Raw genomic sequence first — 17749 nt, 5'->3', positions numbered from 1 at the left:
TATAGATATAGATTTTTTATTGTGTGTCTCACCATCAGTGTCCAGTTCTTGCAGCAGATAAAGTGTGGGGGATGTATTTTTGACTAGCATAATAACCCTTGACCTTTTCCAGCAACGTGGATAAAGGAACTCAGTTTATACCTTGGTTTTCTTTTTTAACATACATACATACTTTAACATACATAATTAACATGTGAAAAAAAAAAGTACTGATTCAGTACACAAACATGCGCACAACACATGTGCGTACACCCACACACACACAATTAAGAGCAACATGTGGCCAAAGTTTAACACTGTCGGATCGCGCCACGGCAGGATACACACCGTGTCAGAATAGTGCTCGTCTTTTTCTTATTCACAACAACGCATCACCTGAAACATCTTCACAACCAAGTCAGCAACGAAATAATTATCCCGTCACAAGAAACAAACAAACCAACCAACAAATGTGAAAAAGGCTCCACAACAGCAGTCTCATGAGAAGAAGCATACATTAAAAAAAAAATACATGATTGACTGCACAACATAACAAGGACATGGGTTCGAGGGAGGGGGGAACATTGGAAACCGTGAACAAGGATTCAAATGACTTATAAAAATATACTTCTACATTTTCCCTGCCCTCAAAGAAAAAATAAAATAAAGAGGGGGGGACTTTTCACAGAACAACAACCTCCCTTTCTCTACCTCCCATCTTTTTTTCAGTAAAAAAACAAAAAACAAATGTGCGCTAGATTCATCATACAGTATTTTCAAAACCTAAAAGTTCAAACAACGATTATAATCATCTCTTCTTGTTTTTGCAATGTTCTTAATATAATCTGTCAGCTTGTTTTGCATTCAGAGCAATAACAATGCATATAATGAACTTAGACAACCAAATGTCTTCCCTCAGAAATGTTTGGTCACTTGAGAGATGAGTGCGTGTGTGTGTGTGTGCGTGTGTGTGGGGAGGGGGGGGAGTGGAATTATGGATTTCAGAAAATAATACAACGTGTAGTTGACTGTTTTTATGAGATGTGGCCACTGTTCGGACTGTTCCTTCATCTGCCCGAAACGATAGGAGAGGAGAGCGAGAGAGTGAAGCGCCTCATCTTCCAACAAAGGCTCCTCGTTTCTCTCGCCGTTCTGCAATCTTCCCCCTCCTCTTCCTCCTTTCTGCCCTATCAAGTAGATCCTACGTAGTAGCTTCCATGCAGATTGGTTGTGGAGTGTCCTTTTAGTTAGAAAGGATGCGGGGTTCCTCCATTCCCACAGCTTCAAATCTTCACCGATGTAGAGTTTCAGGCAGGCTTGTGTTATGTTGCCATTTTGTTGTTGCGCAACTCTTGGTGGCTGTTGACATCAGTGCTGAAGGAAGCTTGGCTATTCATACTCCAGAAACTGTTTATGGTAGAACAAAAGGTACCTGACAACAAGAAAAAAATAATCACTGGTAAGATTTCACACTCAAAATATATTTCTCTCATTATCTTGAGGAATTACTTATAAGAAAAACACAAGGTCGAAGCTACTGCATAATGATACAAATGGAAAGAACAGGGGAGATGGAGTTTTGAATGAAATAATATACACAGAGTGTACAAAACATTAAAACACCTTCCTTATAGCAGGTGTTCATAACGTGGCTTTGAAGTTTGTTAAAAATTTTAAAAAATAACGTAGCTTTGAAGTCTAATGATTGACCATAAAATATAAACCTGGACGACAAGCAAGTTCCATGGAGAATCTCCAAGTGCTTTTTAAGTCCTGGACTAGGCTTAAACGACATCTGGGAAACCTTCCCCAACAATACAGAGTAGGTAGAAGTTTCCCCTAACCTCTGACACCAGATCTGCTATATGTTTGATGAAAAACAGACAGAAGAAGTTGGCAGATCAGCTGTAGCCGACTCCAGACCAGTCCCAAGACGCTTGTGGGGTTCAAAGAGCAAAGCGGAGAACACCACCGCGTTCGTTAGAGTCTCATCTTTCCATAGAGGGGTCAAAATAGTTTGTAACCCATTCGGACACTACAGACGATTTTGTGAGAAAACCAATTTTTCACCACGTCTCGAGGTCTGACAAACACCGCTCTAGCTCGGTCACCGCAGATGCGGAGGTGCGACATCGGCGGATACGGTGGATTGAGACGCATCCAATGTGACAACAAAAAAAAACATCTGTAGATTAACCTGACAGATTTCTGTGGGGATTTTTAAAATATTTTTTACGCAAATTCAATTTCCGCGGGGGAGTGGAGGTCGAGCTTAGCACCGTAAAGGTCGAGGTTGCAGCGGTCTGAGCTCACCCTTCACTGTCCAACACGTCCTTGTTGCTGGCCTTGGTGATGATGGCATCGTCACACTTGAACCACTGGTCCATGTGCTGCCGGATGAACGTGGTGTAGTGACCGCTCTCCAGAGTACCCTGGTGGTTGACCACCGCAAACAGAGAATACCTGGATGGAGGGAGGAGAGGCGAAGGCATGGAGAGAGAGTGGAGGGAGGGAAGGAGGTGGAGGGAAAGGGGGAAGAGAGAGAAGGGAAGGGAGGCAGAAAATGGGTGAGAATTGGTTCAAAACAAAGCAAGAGAACAGAGCAAATTCACTGTCATTCTATATTGTTCTTTACATGCAACATACACTGAGTATACCAAACATTATGGAGTACGTGTTCATGAGTATTTCTGTTGGGGCGGCAGGGTAGCCTAGTGGTTAGTGTTGGGCTAGTAACCGGAAGGTTGCAAGTTCAAATCCCCGAGCTGACAAGGTACAAATCTGTCGTTCTGCCCCTGAACAGCCAGTTAACCCACTGTTCCTAGGCCATCATTGAAAATAAGAATTTGTTCTTAACTGCCTTGCCTAGTTAAATAAAGGTAAAATAAATCAAAAATTAGGAAAACTTCCTAAAATGTAGTTGAAATCCTCCCTTTTGCCCTCAAAACAGCCTCAATTCGTCAAGGCAAGGATTCTACAAGGATGCTAGCCCATGTTGACTCCAATGCTTCCAACTGTTGTGTCAAGTTGTCTGGATGTCATTTGGGTGGTGGACCATTCTTGATACATACGGGAAACTGTTGAGCGTGAAAAGAACTGCAACGCTGCTGGGTTTTGACGGAAACCAGTACGCCTGGCACCTACTAACATGATTGAAGTGGATTTAACAAGTGACATAAATAAGGGATCATAGCTTTAGCCTAGAATCACCTGGTTGGTCTGTCACAGAAAGAGCATGTTTTCGTAATGTTTTGTATACTCAGTGTTAGAGGGAAAGTCCACTTACTTATTGTCGTTGAAAACGTCTACTGACTGCTGGTACTGTCCGTTCATCCTGTTCTCTTTGCTGAAAGACACACGATCAGACAATATGTCAGCAACAATGAACAAAGACCATCACACTAAGCCATCCTCTAGCATAATACCGCACGTATACATTTACAATCAATCCTCAGAGCAGGCCTCCTGAATGGCGCAGCGGTCTGAGGCACCGCATCTCAGTGCTAGAGGAGTCCCCAAAGACTCTGGTTCGATCCCGGGCCGTATCACAACCGGCCGTGATCGGGAGACCCATAGGGCGATGCACAATTGGCCCTGCTCCTCAGTCGCAGTTGATAATATATGCATACTATTAATAGTATTGGATAGAAAACACTCTAAAGTTTCTAAAACTGTTTGAATGATGTCTGTGAGTATAACAGAACTCATATGCCAGGCAAAAACCTGAGAAGAAATCCAAACAGGAAGTGAGAAATCTGAGGTTGGTCGATTTTCAACCCAGCTCCTATTGAATTTACAGTGGGATATGGAAGAAGTTGCACTTCCTAGGGCTTCCACTAGATGTCAACCGTCTTTAGAAACTTGAATGAGGCTTCTACTGTGTTGTGGAGCTGAATGAGCCAGGTGTCTGGCAGATAGCCAAGGGCTGGTCATGCACAATTCACATGATAGCGACCTGCTGGCTTCTCTCCACACAAAGGAATTCTCTGGTTGGAACTTTATTGAAGATTTATGATAACAACACCCTAAAGATTGATTCTATACTTAGTTTGATGAGTTTCTTCGACCTGTAATATAACTTTTTGAAGTTTTCGTCTGACGTTCGGATGGACCCGCACGAGCGTTTGGATTTGTGTACTAAACGCGTTAACAAAAGTAGCTACTTGGACATAAATAATGGACATTATCAAACAAATCAAGCATTTTGCATGAAGTTGCATTAAGGAGGTTGCATTAAGGAGAGATATATCTATAATTCCATGTGTATAACTTGTATTTCCATCTACATTTATGATGAGTATTTCTGTTGAATTGTTGTGGCTATGCAAAATCACTGGATCTTTTTGGAACTAGTGAACCTAACACGCCAAATATAAATATGAACTTTATCAAACAAGACATACATGTATTGTGTAACACGAAGTCCTATGAGTGTCATCTGATGAAGATCATCAAAGGTTAGTGATTCATTTTTATCTCTATTTGTGCTTTTTGTGACTCCTCTCTTTCGCTGGAAAAATGGCTGGGTTTTTCTGTGAGTTGGTGGTGACCTAACATAATCGTTTGTGGTGCTTTCGCTGGAAAGCTTTTTTGAAATCAGACACTGTGGCTTGATTAACGAGAATTTTATCTTTAAAATGGTGTAAAATACTTGTATGCTTGAGGAATTTTAATTATGAGATTTTTGTTGTTTTGAATTTGGCGCCCTGCACTTTCACTGGCTGTTGTCATATCATCCCGTTAACGGGATTGCAGCCCTAAGAATTAACTGAATTGACTAGTTAAATAAAGGTTAAATGAAGGTTAAATGTAAAAATAATAATAAAAGGCACCCCTTTAAAGTTGAGTTAGCTATGAGATTAACACCTCACCCAGTCTGGCACTGTTTCTAAATGAGGCCCCTGACTGCTTCGTCTGACACTAATCCTAGATCACATTCCCACCTCCGCACCAATATGGCGCATCCCTTTCATACGTACACTCGTTCATTCAATTCCAGTCGTCCCTCTCTTTCTCTCTGGAGGAGAGAGATCTGAATCCATTTGAGTTCATTGGAGTCCCCTTCAGCAGCAGGTGCTGTTTTGACATCCTGCACATCAGGGGATACGCATGGGGAGTCATGGGTTGGTGTGTGTGTGTGTGTGTGTGTGTGTGTGTGTGTGAGCGCACACCTGTGTTTGTTTGGCTAATTAAGTTAAAAACACCAATTACGGGGCCTCCCGGGTGGCGCAGTGGTTAAGGGCGCTGTACTGCAGCGCCAGCTGTGCCATCAGAGTCCCTGGGTTCGCGCCCAGGCTCTGTCGTAACCGGCCGCGACCGGGAGGTCCGTGGGACGACGCACAATTGGCCTAGCGTCGCCCGGGTTAGGGAGGGCTTGGTCGGTAGGGGTGTCCTTGTCTCATCGACTCCTGTGGCGGGCTGGACGCAGTGTGCGCTAGCCAAGGTGGCCAGGTGCACTGCGTTTCCTCCGGCGCATTGGTGCGGCTGGCTTCCCGGGTTGGATGCTCACTGTGTTAAGAAGCAGTGCGGCTTGGTTGGGTTGTGTATCGGAGGACGCATGACTTTCAACCTTCGTCTCTCCCGAGCCTGTACGGGAGTTGTAGCGATGAGACAAGATAGTAGCTACTACAACAATTGGATACCACGAAATTGGGGAGAAAAAGGGGTAAAATTCACAAAAAAAACAACAAAAAAAAACATTTACACACACAAACGGCAAATGAACATGGCTGGTCGGACAGCACATACACACACAAATATGCGCACACCTATGCCTCTCGATTGACTCAAGGGGCTTCCTTTTCCCAGGCTCCTTCACTTCACTAGCACTGATTTAAGAAATCAGCAGGTGAAGGCTACATAGCAAAGAGACCATCAGTGGACTGACTTTCACTTCTCTCGGCTCAGTGCAGAGGATGAATAATATGAAAAGGAAGAGTCTTCAGACTATTGAGATGCAGCCCTGGTCTCCGCCACTGTGCGACTGGCTCATTGTTCAGACTGACCTGGAGGCCATGAAGGGAGTCATGTCCAGCTCTAAGGGGAACGAGACGTACGTAATGATCTTCCTCCGCAGCTTCGCAGAGTGTTCAAACCTCTGGGGGGAGGGGGGAGAAAAAGAACACGACAAAGAGAGAGGTTAGAGATATTACAGTGCGAAGGATGAACTAAAGTTGAGCTCTCACACTTACATTTCTTTTACACAAATACAGACAAAAAAAACACCACACACGCTCACTTTGAGGTGGAAACACGCCACAATGGGGAGCTTCTTCATAGTCAGCTGTTTGGTGGACTCCTGGTAACTATGGCAACCACTACACTTAATCTTGGCGCCGCTCCCTAAGTGCTCTGGTCGGGTAAACCTGCAGAAGACGGACCAGGGTCAGAACCCACACCATGTGTGTGTGTGTGTGTGTGTGTGTGTGTGTGTGTGCCTGCGAGTGTGTGTGCGCGCGCATGATAGAAAGATGGACAGCAGAACAGAGAGATACAGAGAAGGTTAAAGCGATGATGTGGAAGGAATTAGTCAGAGGGATGATTACCTGCATAGACAGAAAGTGGGAGTGGTGGCCCCTGAAAGATGAAGAGAGAACGAGAGAAAGAGAGCGATAGAGAAAGGGATGGTGATAAAGGGATGAGCAGAACCTGCCTAGACAATCAGTGAGTGTGGTGGCCCCTGAGAGAGGGGGAGAGGGGTGGGATACCTGCGTAGACAGTCTGTGAGTGTGGTGGCCCCTGAGAGGTGGCTCTCTCCGTTGAGTGTGCTGCCGTCTCCCCCGGGGCTGAGGGGCCAGAAGGGCGTGGACGACCCCGGCAGGTCCAGACTGATGTCCCAGAACGGGTCTATCGTCGTGGAAACACCACTACAGGACGAGAGGGGAGGGGGTCTGTTAGGGAATGGCTTTTGGGCTTTGACTGACCCAAAGCCTATGAATCCATCTTATAACCTCTACATTTGAGTCATTTAACAGATGCTCTTATCCAGAGCGACTTACAGTTGCAATTAGGGTTAAGTGCCTTGCTCAAGGGCACATGGGATTTTTCACCTAGTTGGCTCAGGGATTCGAATCAGCAACCTTTTAGTTACTGGCCCCACGCTCTTAACCGCTAGAATGCCTAAGTAGCCAGTTACAACACTTGAACAATGTTAGTTTGCATGCGAGTGTGAGTGTATATATAGACGACTTAGCTGACAAAGTCACGAAAACGATGCGCACGCTTCAATGGGTTAGAAGTCGGAATTGTTGTGATTCGGGATGGCTACCAACTATGACAAGAAACTGTGACGTGGGGAATCGTAAGTGACTAGTTTCATCTAAGTGACTAGTTTCTTCTAGTCAGCTAGTTTCATCTTGTTCTTGATAGGTCTTGTTTTGAGGTATTTCGACTGATTTCATGTCAATCCTAATATGGCTCAAGTTTGCGAGATAGCTAACCAACCAACAAACATCTATAATGATGTATTTGAGAGACAACAAGTGCTCATTGTGCAAATTAACTTATGTTTTCATTAAACATTGGAGATTAAAAATTGTTTACGTGTTGTCAACAATCTAAGCCAACCCCGTCTGTTTTGCCCCATAGTTGCGCCCACGTTGGTTTTGTTGCAAAATGTTGCACAAATGCTTCTCAATTAGTTTGCAAACTCAACACGAAATGACTGATTCTTTGTGAATGAGTAAATATTGTGCATTACTCTGTGTCCACCAGATGTAGGTAGAACACTATGTCAGAGTCTACATTGCCCAGTAGGTGCCTGGCTGCTAAAGCAGTGGGAGTGGAGCAACGGGTGATGCGTGTGTTAATTTAAAAAAATATTTTTTTAAATCAGTCCCACTCTCCTTGACTCACTGCAGAGAGGGGGTCTGACGAGGTCTAAGAGTGAGTGATTTAAAAACATTTTTTAAATATATTTTTTTACAAGTGCTGGTTTGAAACGTGATCAACATGATGCATCAACAGTTCACACGCCCACACAAACAAACAAACAGTAAGGGTGAAGCACAAAGATGTACAGGAAATAACTTTCACACTGTTTACAAGCGCACACACACACAGAGAGAAAGATGGAGGAGCATACTGGCAGACTTGACAGGTGACGTCAGACTGCAGACCCCCAGTGAAGATTTGGTCGATGATGCAGTTGCAGTTATTGGGGTTGTTGGCCTTCTTCCCGTTATCATCTCCTTGGTGAACATCGAGAGCACAGGGACAAAACACACACACACACGCGATTGAGAATTAAAGCTTGTCGACTGCTGCAGAACTCCACCTCCCCGCTCCACCACAGTATCAGAGAAAGACAACATCGAGAGAGAGAGAGTGAGAGAATGAGGGATGTTGAAGGAGGACACAGGGCGAAGCAAACACAATCAGCACTTATGTAAAGAGGCTCTTTGTCTGTGTCAATTAGCAGCCCCTCGTCTCAGCTCATCCAGTCAGATAGCAGACCAGCCATTTTCTTCACTCTCCTCCTCTCTTGTTCATTCTCCCCCAATCGCTGCTCCCTTCCTTTCCCGTATTCCTGCTTTTCCTCCCACCATTTGACTGTAGCAGAAGTAGAGAGCGTGGGCGCCATTTGAGTAGAGCAGTCTGCTTTCTACAATCTGATTGTCTGTACAAGTTAGTATGTGTACATGCACAGTGCCTTCGGAAAGTATTCAGACCCCCATTTTTCCCGATAGAACCTAATTCTAAAATGTATTTAAAAAATCTCAGCAATCTACACACAATACCCCATACTGACAAAGCGAAAACAGGTTTTTTAGAAATTTTACAAGATGTATTAAATCGAGAAATACCTTATTTACATAAGTATTCAGACCCTTTGCTATGAGACTAGAAATTGAGTCCTGGCGCATCCTGTTTCCATTGATCATCCTTGAGAAGTTTCTACCACTTGGGAGTCCCCCTGTGGTAAATTAAATTGATTGGACATGATCTGGAAAGGCACACTGTCTATAAAAAGTCCCACAGCTGACAGTGCATGTCACAGCAAAATCCAAGCCATGAGGTCGAAGGAATTGTCCGTAGAGCCCCGAGACAGGATTATGGTCGAGGCACAGATCTGGGGAAGGGTGCCCAAACAAATTCTGCAGCATTGAAGGTCCCCAAGAACACAGTGCCCTTCAACATTCTTAAATGGAAGTTTGGAACCACAAAGAGCTGGCCGCCCAGCCAAACTGAACAATCAGAGGAGAAGGGCCTTGGTCAGGGAGGTGACCAAGAACCCGATGGTCACTCTGACAGAGTTCCTCTGTGGAGATGGGAGAACCTTCCAGAAGGACAACCATCTCTGTAGCACTCCACCAAATCAGGACTTTATGGTAGAGTGGCCAGACGGAAGCCACTCTTCAGTAAAAGGCACATGACAGCACGCTTGGAGTTTGAAACCAAGATTGAATGGCAAGCGTCTCATCTGGAGGAGACTTGACAACATCCCTACCGAGAAGCATGGTGGTGGCAGCATCATGCTGTGGGGATGATTTTCAGCGGCAGGGACTGTGATACTAATCAGGATTGAGCAAAAGATGAACGGAGAAAAGTACAGAGATCCTTGATGAAAACCGGGTCCAGAGTGTTCAGGACTTCAGACTGGGGCTTAGGTTGACCAACAACCAAGACAACGACCCTAAGCACACAACACAGGAGTGACTTCAGGAAACGTCTCTGAATGTCCTTGTGTTGCCCAGCCAGAACCTGGACTTGAACCTGATCTAATATCTCTGGAGAGACCTGAAAATAGCTGTGCAGCAACGCTCCCCATCCAACCTGACAGAGCTTGAGAGGATCTGCAGAGAAGAATGGGAGAAACTCCCCAAATACAGGTGGGCCAAGGCTATAGCGTCATACCTAAGAAGACTTGAGGCTGTAGTCGCTACCAAAGGTGCTTCAACAAAGTACTGAGTAGCGGGTCTGAATACTTATGTAAATAGGATATTTCAGTGTTTTGTTTTATTATAAATTAGCAACATTTCTAAAATCCTGTTCATGCTTTGTCATTATGGGGTATTGTGTATAGATTGATGAGGGAAAAAAAAGATTTAAATACATTTTAAAATTAGGCTTAAACCTCTTTGGGCTAGGGGGCAGTATTTTGACGTTCGGATGAAAAGCGTGCCCAAAGTAAACTGCCTGTTACTCAGGCCCAGAAGATAGGATATGCATATAATTGGTAGATTTGGATAGAAAAAAACTCTAAAGTTTCTAAAACTGTTAAAATTATGTCTGAGTATAACAGAACTGATATGGCAGGCGAAACCCCGAAGACAAACCATCCAAAAAATTAACATTTTCAGCCTACCACTGTTTCCAATGGCTGTCAAGTTAATTGTGAGGCGAAATCCTCCAAGATTGCAGTTCCTAGGGCTTCCACTAGATGTCAACAGTCTTTAGAAAGAGTTTCAGGCTTGTTTTTGGAAAAATTAGCTAGAATTTGTAGTTTTTCTAAGTGGCTCCCATTTTGGCTGTCTTGTTTTCATGCGCATGGGTGAGAGCGCGTTCTTTGTTGTTTAACTCCGGTGAAGACATTGATTCTCCGTCTTAAATTTCATCGTTTATTTACATATTAGGGTACCTGAGGTTTGATTATAAACGTTGTTTGACTTGTTTGGAGAAGTTTATTGGTAACATTTGGGATTCATTTTGTATGCATTTTGAAGGAGGGAAACCAGTGGATTATAGAATGAAACGCGCCAGCTAAACTGAGTTTGTGGGGTTATAAAGAAGGACTAACGAACAAAAGAACCATTTGTGATGTAGCTGGGAACTTTTGGAGTGCCAACAGAAGAAGATCTTCAAAGGTATTTATTATATCGCTATGTTTGACTTTCGTGGCGTGGCGCACCTGCCTGATGGAAAAATGTTTTCATGCTTTTGTATTCGGGGCGCTGTCCTCAGATAATCGCATGTTGTGCTTTCACCGTAAAGCATTTTTGAAATCTGACAGAGCGGCTGGATTAACAAGAAGTTAAGCTTTATTTTCATGTATGACACTTGTATTTTCATGAATGTTAAATATTTCTATTTCTGTAATTCTAATTTCGACTCTATACAATTTCACTGGATGTTTTCGAGGTGGGTCGCTAGCAGAACGCCTGCGCCAGAAAGGTTAAACGTAACAATGTGGAACAAGTCAAGGGGTCTGAATACTTTCCAAAGGCACTGTATGTGGGTGTAAGGCTGTGTAATATATTCGTGTTTGCCCCTGTATACAGTGCCTTGCGAAAGTATTCGGCCCCCTTGAACTTTGCGACCTTTTGCCACATTTCAGGCTTCAAACATAAAGATATAAAACTGTATTTTTTTGTGAAGAATCAACAACAAGTGGGACACAATCATGAAGTGGAACGAGATTTATTGGATATTTCAAACTTTTTTAACAAATCAAAAACTGAAAAATTGGGCGTGCAAAATTATTCAGCCCCTTTACTTTCAGTGCAGCAAACTCTCCAAAAGTTCAGTGAGGATCTCTGAATGATCCAATGTTGACCTAAATGACTAATGATGATAAATACAATCCACCTGTGTGTAATCAAGTCTCCGTATAAATGCACCTGCACTGTGATAGTCTCAGAGCGCAGAGAGCATCATGAAGAACAAGGAACACACCAGGCAGGTCCGAGATACTGTTGTGAAGAAGTTTAAAGCCGGATTTGGATACAAAAAGATTTCCCAAGCTTTAAACATCCCAAGGAGCACTGTGCAAGCGATAATATTGAAATGGAAGTAGTATCAGACCACTGCAAATCTACCAAGACCTGGCCGTCCCTCTAAACTTTCAGCTCATACAAGGAGAAGACTGATCAGAGATGCAGCCAAGAGGCCCATGATCACTCTGGATGAACTGCAGAGATCTACAGCTGAGGTGGGAGACTCTGTCCATAGGACAACAATCAGTCGTATATTGCACAAATCTGGCCTTTATGGAAGAGTGGCAAGAAGAAAGCCATTTCTTAAAGATATCCATAAAAAGTGTTGTTTAAAGTTTGCCACAAGCCACCTGGGAGACACACCAAACATGTGGAAGAAGGTGCTCTGGTCAGATGAAACCAAAATTGAACTTTTGGCAACAATGCAAAACGTTATGTTTGGCGTAAAAGCAACACAGCTCATCACCCTGAACACACCATCCCCACTGTCAAACATGGTGGTGGCAGCATCATGGTTTGGGCCTGCTTTTCTTCAGCAGGGACAGGGAAGATGGTTAAAATTGATGGGAAGATGGATGGAGCCAAATACAGGACCATTCTGGAAGAAAACCTGATGGAGTCTGCAAAAGACCTGAGACTGGGACGGAGATTTGTCTTCCAACAAGACAATGATCCAAAACATAAAGCAAAATCTACAATGGAATGGTTCAAAAATAAACATATCCAGGTGTTAGAATGGCCAAGTCAAAGTCCAGACCTGAATCCAATCGAGAATCTGTGGAAAGAACTGAAAACTGCTGTTCACAAATGCTCTCCATCCAACCTCACTGAGCTCGAGCTGTTTTGCAAGGAGGAATGGGAAACAATTTCAGTCTCTCGATGTGCAAAACTGATAGAGACATACCCCAAGCGACATACAGCTGTAATCGCAGCAAAAGGTGGCGCTACAAAGTATTAACTTAAGGGGGCTGAATAATTTTGCACGCCCAATTTTTCAGTTTTTGATTTGTTAAAAAAGTTTGAAATATCCAATAAATGTTGTTCCACTTCATGATTGTGTCCCACTTGTTGTTGATTCTTCACAAAAAATACAGTTTTATATCTTTATGTTTGAAGCCTGAAATGTGGCAAAAGGTCGCAAAGTTCAAGGGGGCCGAATACTTTCGCAAGGCACTGTATATAAAAAGGTAGGTCTTAAAAAGGTAGGTGGTAGGTGTGTGTGTGTGTTCCTGCGCGATTATATGCGTTCGCCCCTGTACTATGATGCAAACCTTTGCAGTGGCGGTGCAACACGTCCAGGGCAGCGATGAGGAACTCGTGGGCATCCTGCTGCTCGTAGCCTGCTAGGTGGCGCGCGTGCGTCCACACCAGGTGCAGCAGTCGGAAGGGAATGTGGGGCGAACGGTGGCCCGAGTAGAACTGACAGAAAGAGAGAGAGAGAGAGAGAGAGAGAGAGAGAGAGGAGGGATGAGAAAAAAGGAGGAGGAAGAAAGAACGGAAACATTAAATGTGAGGGGAGAAGGAGAGGGGGAATGGAGAGAGAGCGAGAAAGTGAGGCGAGGCAAAATAAAAAGAGGTATAAGAGAGAATAAGGGTTGGAGAAGGGGCGGGATGAAACAGGAACTTAAAACCATGCAAATCCCACCACGTACTGACAACAACTTCGCTAGTTAAGTACTTCCACTACAATGGTTTTAGAGGGAGAGAGGTGGGGGAGAGATAGATAGTTTTGGGTTGAGAGAGATTTAGAACAAGAGCGTTATAGACAGCAGTAGAGGTGGCCTGGGAAAGAAAGAGGGAGGAGGATGGAGGAGGTGTACGAGCCTGAAAGAGAAAGATATTTTTAACCCCCTTACCTCCTGAAAGAGCTGGGACATCTCACACACCAGACAGGAGTTGGACTGCATCTCACACTTGTGTCTGTCGGACAGAAAGAAGTCCCGCAGCAGGGGCGTATGGGTGAGGGCCTGGACGATGCAGTTCATAAAACACGTGTTGCCCAGGTTGATCAGACCTCGAAGACCTGAGGGAGAGAAGGGAGGGTTAGAGGTCGAGCGAGAGAGAGAGAGAGAAGCAGGACGCAGAGGAAGATGGAGAGAAAGGAACAGACAGGTAAATGGGGGAGGGGGGGAGAGAGACATGCAGAAAGAGACATAATATCAATTCCAGCGCCAAAACCACTACAGTAAATGAGAACCAGTGGAGACATGGCTGTAACAGATGGCCACAGTGGTCCCTAGACGGAGGCTGGAGTGAACACAGCAGCCTCACACTGGCAGGAGGACAACAGGGTAAGACCCACTGAGCTGGGATACCCTGACAGGTAGGGTTGCATGCAAAGCTACCGGTAATTTACCAAAGTTACTGGCATTTTCAGTCATTTGGGTAAATAACAGGTCATCTACGGCAATCTATGATAACTTTGGTAATTTATACTTGAATAATAGTCCCCCGTGCCCATGAAAGCCAAGTTAACCTGCCTAAAGGACTATCGCCCCCTGGGCCCTCACATCTATAGCCATGGAAAGCTTTGAAAGACTGGTCATGGCTCACATCAACCATATGACACAATCTCCATTGCACTCTACACTGCCCACCTGGACAAAAGCAATACCCAAGGTAAGAATGCTGTTCATTGACTACAGCTTATCAGTCAACGCCATAGTCCACTCCAAGCTCAGGACAGTGACTGAACACCTCCCTCTGCAACTGGATTCTGGACGTCCTGACCGGCCGCCCCCAGGCGGTGAGGGTAGGCAACAACACATCCGCCATGCAGACCATCAACATGGGAGCCCCTCAGGGGTGTGTGCTCAGTCCCCTCCTGTACATCATGTTCACACGCGACTGTAAGACGCCAACACGACGGTGGTAGGACTGATCACACACACACGACAATGATGCAGCCTATATGGATGTTGTCAGAGACCTGGCAGTGTGGTGCTAGGACAACAACAACCTCACCCTCAACATCAGCAAGATAAAAGGAGCTGATCGTGGACTACAGGAAACAGAGGGGTGAGAATGTGCAAAGCTGTCATCAAGATAAAGGGTGGCTACTTTGAAGAATCTCAAATACAGTATATATATATATATATATATATATATATATATATATATTTGGATTTGTTTTACACTTTTTTGGTTACTACATGATTCCATATGTGTTATGTCATAGTTTTGATGTCTTATATTGTTTTTTTTACTATTATAAATAGTAAACAAAGAAAAATCCTGGAATGAGTGGGTGTTTATAAACTTTGGACTGGTACTGTAGCTACCTCAATCACCTGCTACCCCTGCACATAGACTTGGTACTGGTACTCCCTGTATATAGCCATGTTATTTTTGACTCATTATTGTTATTCTTTATTCACTGTGCGTTTATTCCTCGTGTCTCGACGTCATTGAATGTTTTAGCTTTAACTCTGCGTTGTTGGAAAGGACCTGTAAGTAAGCATGTCACTAATAGCCTACACCTGCTGTTTACAAAGAATGTGACAAATACACATTTTGATGCGAATAAGTTTTTATAAAATGAATCATATATACAGAATAGATGTGTTATATGTCTGTCCATATTGTCCATGAGTTTGTAGTAGATAAACCATATGGTTGAAGAGAAAAATAGCCTAATTAATGAAAGAGAAGCATCTAATCAACAATGGCATTATTTTCAATGATCTCTTCCAAACTTTTTACACAAATGCCACGAAAACAAAGACATAATGACACACACTTACCGTTCAAAAGTTTGGGGTCAGTTGGAAATGTCCTCGTTTTTGAAAGAAAACACCTATGTAGATATTCCTTTAAAAATCAGCCGTTTCCAGCTACAATTGTAATTTACAACATTAACAATGTCTACACTGCATTTCTGATCAATTTGATGTTATTTTAAATGGACAAAAAAAATGTTGCTTTTCTTTCAAAAACAAGGACATTTCTAAGTGACGTTTGTGTATTAAAAAACATGTTGCCCCTGACCAGCTGCTCACCTTAGTACCCCTACAGGGCACCATTACACACAGTACAGGGCATCTTGACAAAAAAACAAATTGAGATTTGCAAGCGCGCGAGAGAGCGCACAAGCGTGAACGTTTAGCACCTAGCAGAAGCATACTGCGATGCTGTTTAACACCACTCATCTCCAACTATGTCTGAGCTGCTCCATAGCTGTGTGGAGGAGGAGTGAGAATTAAAGAGGGATGAGTGAGAGGAGAGGAATGTCTTATTTCTCCACTGGACAGCACTTTCTAAATCCCTGATCAATAACATACTACCTCTCACACACACACACACACACACACACATTTTTCAGACACAGCCAACAGAAGTCTCTGCAATGAGATTAAGGAGAGACTGGGGGTTCTATCCGCCCACAGACATCACACAGTCTGTACTGCAGATGCTGTCATCGCACTGAACCTCATAGGAAATGAACTACGCCCATATAGAGAGAAGCAGACTAGAGCGGTTTGCCCTAGTCCTCTCCACTAACCCTTCTGTGTTGGCAGGTCTGAATGGACCAATATGGCGGGTTCAATACGACAATGGCTCCACCAAGCCTTATAATTTCCATCTGCCATATTGCTTATCCCATTATTGGGATTCTTCAGATTTGGAAATACAGAAAGGGTAGAGGGTATGGGCTAGGCAGGGGTAAGAAGCTAGGATAAGGGACCAGGGAGATGGGTTTTCAGACGAGGCACAAGACAACTCTTGCTGTAGCCAGACAGTGCAGCACTGGGAGGAGGAGCCCTTACCGATGGTGCAGTTTGTCGTCATTTTCCGACGCTTTGGATTGTGCCGCAGCAGCTCCAGCTCTCGTTTGGTGGGCTCCCACGTCGAATACTTCTCCCCTACACCTGACACAGACACACACAACAACAGGAAAGAAATCAGTAAAAAAAACAAGTGCAAGGCAGAGAGCTAGAGCGAGGATGTGAGAACTTAGATTTAACTAGATGGGTCGCTTTACCTTAAACCTGAAGGGAGGGGAACAGGAAATGGGGAAACCTACATGGCCAATGCAGTGAATCTCTAGAGAATATGCATTTTACATATACCAGAGGTGCAGTAATGTACTGCACTAGGGCTGCACAATAAGGGCAACATAAACAAATGGAGATTTTGGTCCCAAATATTGCGATTCTACTTGCGATCGTCAAGTTCTGCCACACCGACCAAACCATTTCTGTACGAACCTTGCTTTGTACACTGGGGCATTGTCATGCTGAAACAGGAAAGGGCCTTCCCCAAACTGTTGCCACAAAGTTGGAAGCAGATAATTGTCTACAATGTCTTTGAACGCTGTAGCGTTAAGATTTCCCTTCACTGGAACTAAGGGGCAGGTAACATTCTCCAGGAATCTGCCAAACCCACCCCAGCCAATGCTTGGCATTGCGCATGGTGATCTTAGGTTTGTGTGCGGCTGCTCGGCCACGGAAGATAATTTCATGAAGCTTCCGACGAACAGTTGTGCCGACATTGCTTCCAGAGGCAGTTTGGAACTCGTAGTGAGTGTTGAGGACCAACGATTTTTATACGTTAAGCGCTTCAGCACTCCCGTTCTGTGAGCTTGTATGGCCTACCACTTCGTGGCTGAGCCATTGTCGCTCCTAGACGTTTCCACTTCACAATAACATCACTTACAGTTGACGGGGACAGCTCTAGCATGGCATAAATTTGACGAACTGACTTGTTGGAAAGGTGGCATCCTATGACGGTACCATGTTGAATGTCAATGAGCTCTTCTGTAAGGCCATTCTACTGCCAATGTTCAAACTGCTGAATCCACTAATTTGAAAGGATGTCCACATACGTACTTGCATGCATGCATGTACAGCGCATTCGGAATGTATTCAGACCCCTTTACTTTTTCCAAATTTTGATATGTTACATACTTATTCTAAAATTGATTCAATAGTTTTTTTCCCCCCTCAGTCCACACACAATACCCCATAATGACAAAGCAAAAACTGTTTTCTAGAAATACCCCAAGTATTCAGACCCTTCACTCAGTACTTTGTTGAAGAAGCTTTTGGCAGCGAATACAGCCTCGAGTCTTCTTGACGTATGACGCTACAAGCTTGGCACACGTGTATTTAGGGAGT

At 44.0% G+C, this 17749-nt stretch overlaps 1 protein-coding gene across 3 annotated transcripts in view; it reads right to left on the bottom strand.

Annotated features, from left to right (window-relative positions):
• LOC115143998 (ubiquitin carboxyl-terminal hydrolase 22-like) overlaps positions 1-17749 on the bottom strand; it is a 46877-nt gene continuing 29128 nt past the window's right edge. For 2 of the 3 annotated variants that reach the window (XM_029684556.2, XM_029684558.2), the window contains 10 exons: positions 16400-16501; positions 13490-13656; positions 12905-13052; positions 8063-8168; positions 6687-6845; positions 6218-6344; positions 5985-6076; positions 3266-3325; positions 2293-2442; positions 1-1411 (listed from right to left, as the gene is read on the bottom strand). In XM_029684556.2, coding sequence (XP_029540416.1) covers positions 1369-1411; positions 2293-2442; positions 3266-3325; positions 5985-6076; positions 6218-6344; positions 6687-6845; positions 8063-8168; positions 12905-13052; positions 13490-13656; positions 16400-16501 — 1154 coding nt within the window. In that variant the 3' untranslated portion in view covers positions 1-1368. The remainder of the gene's footprint in view (positions 1412-2292; positions 2443-3265; positions 3326-5984; positions 6077-6217; positions 6345-6686; positions 6846-8062; positions 8169-12904; positions 13053-13489; positions 13657-16399; positions 16502-17749) is intronic. The other variant, XM_029684557.2, reaches the window with a different exon arrangement.

The sequence above is a fragment of the Oncorhynchus nerka genome, linkage group LG16, assembly GCF_034236695.1.
Source record: "Oncorhynchus nerka isolate Pitt River linkage group LG16, Oner_Uvic_2.0, whole genome shotgun sequence".
Taxonomy (NCBI): Eukaryota; Metazoa; Chordata; class Actinopteri; order Salmoniformes; family Salmonidae; genus Oncorhynchus; species Oncorhynchus nerka.
This window is presented reverse-complemented; position numbering and strand designations above follow the sequence as displayed.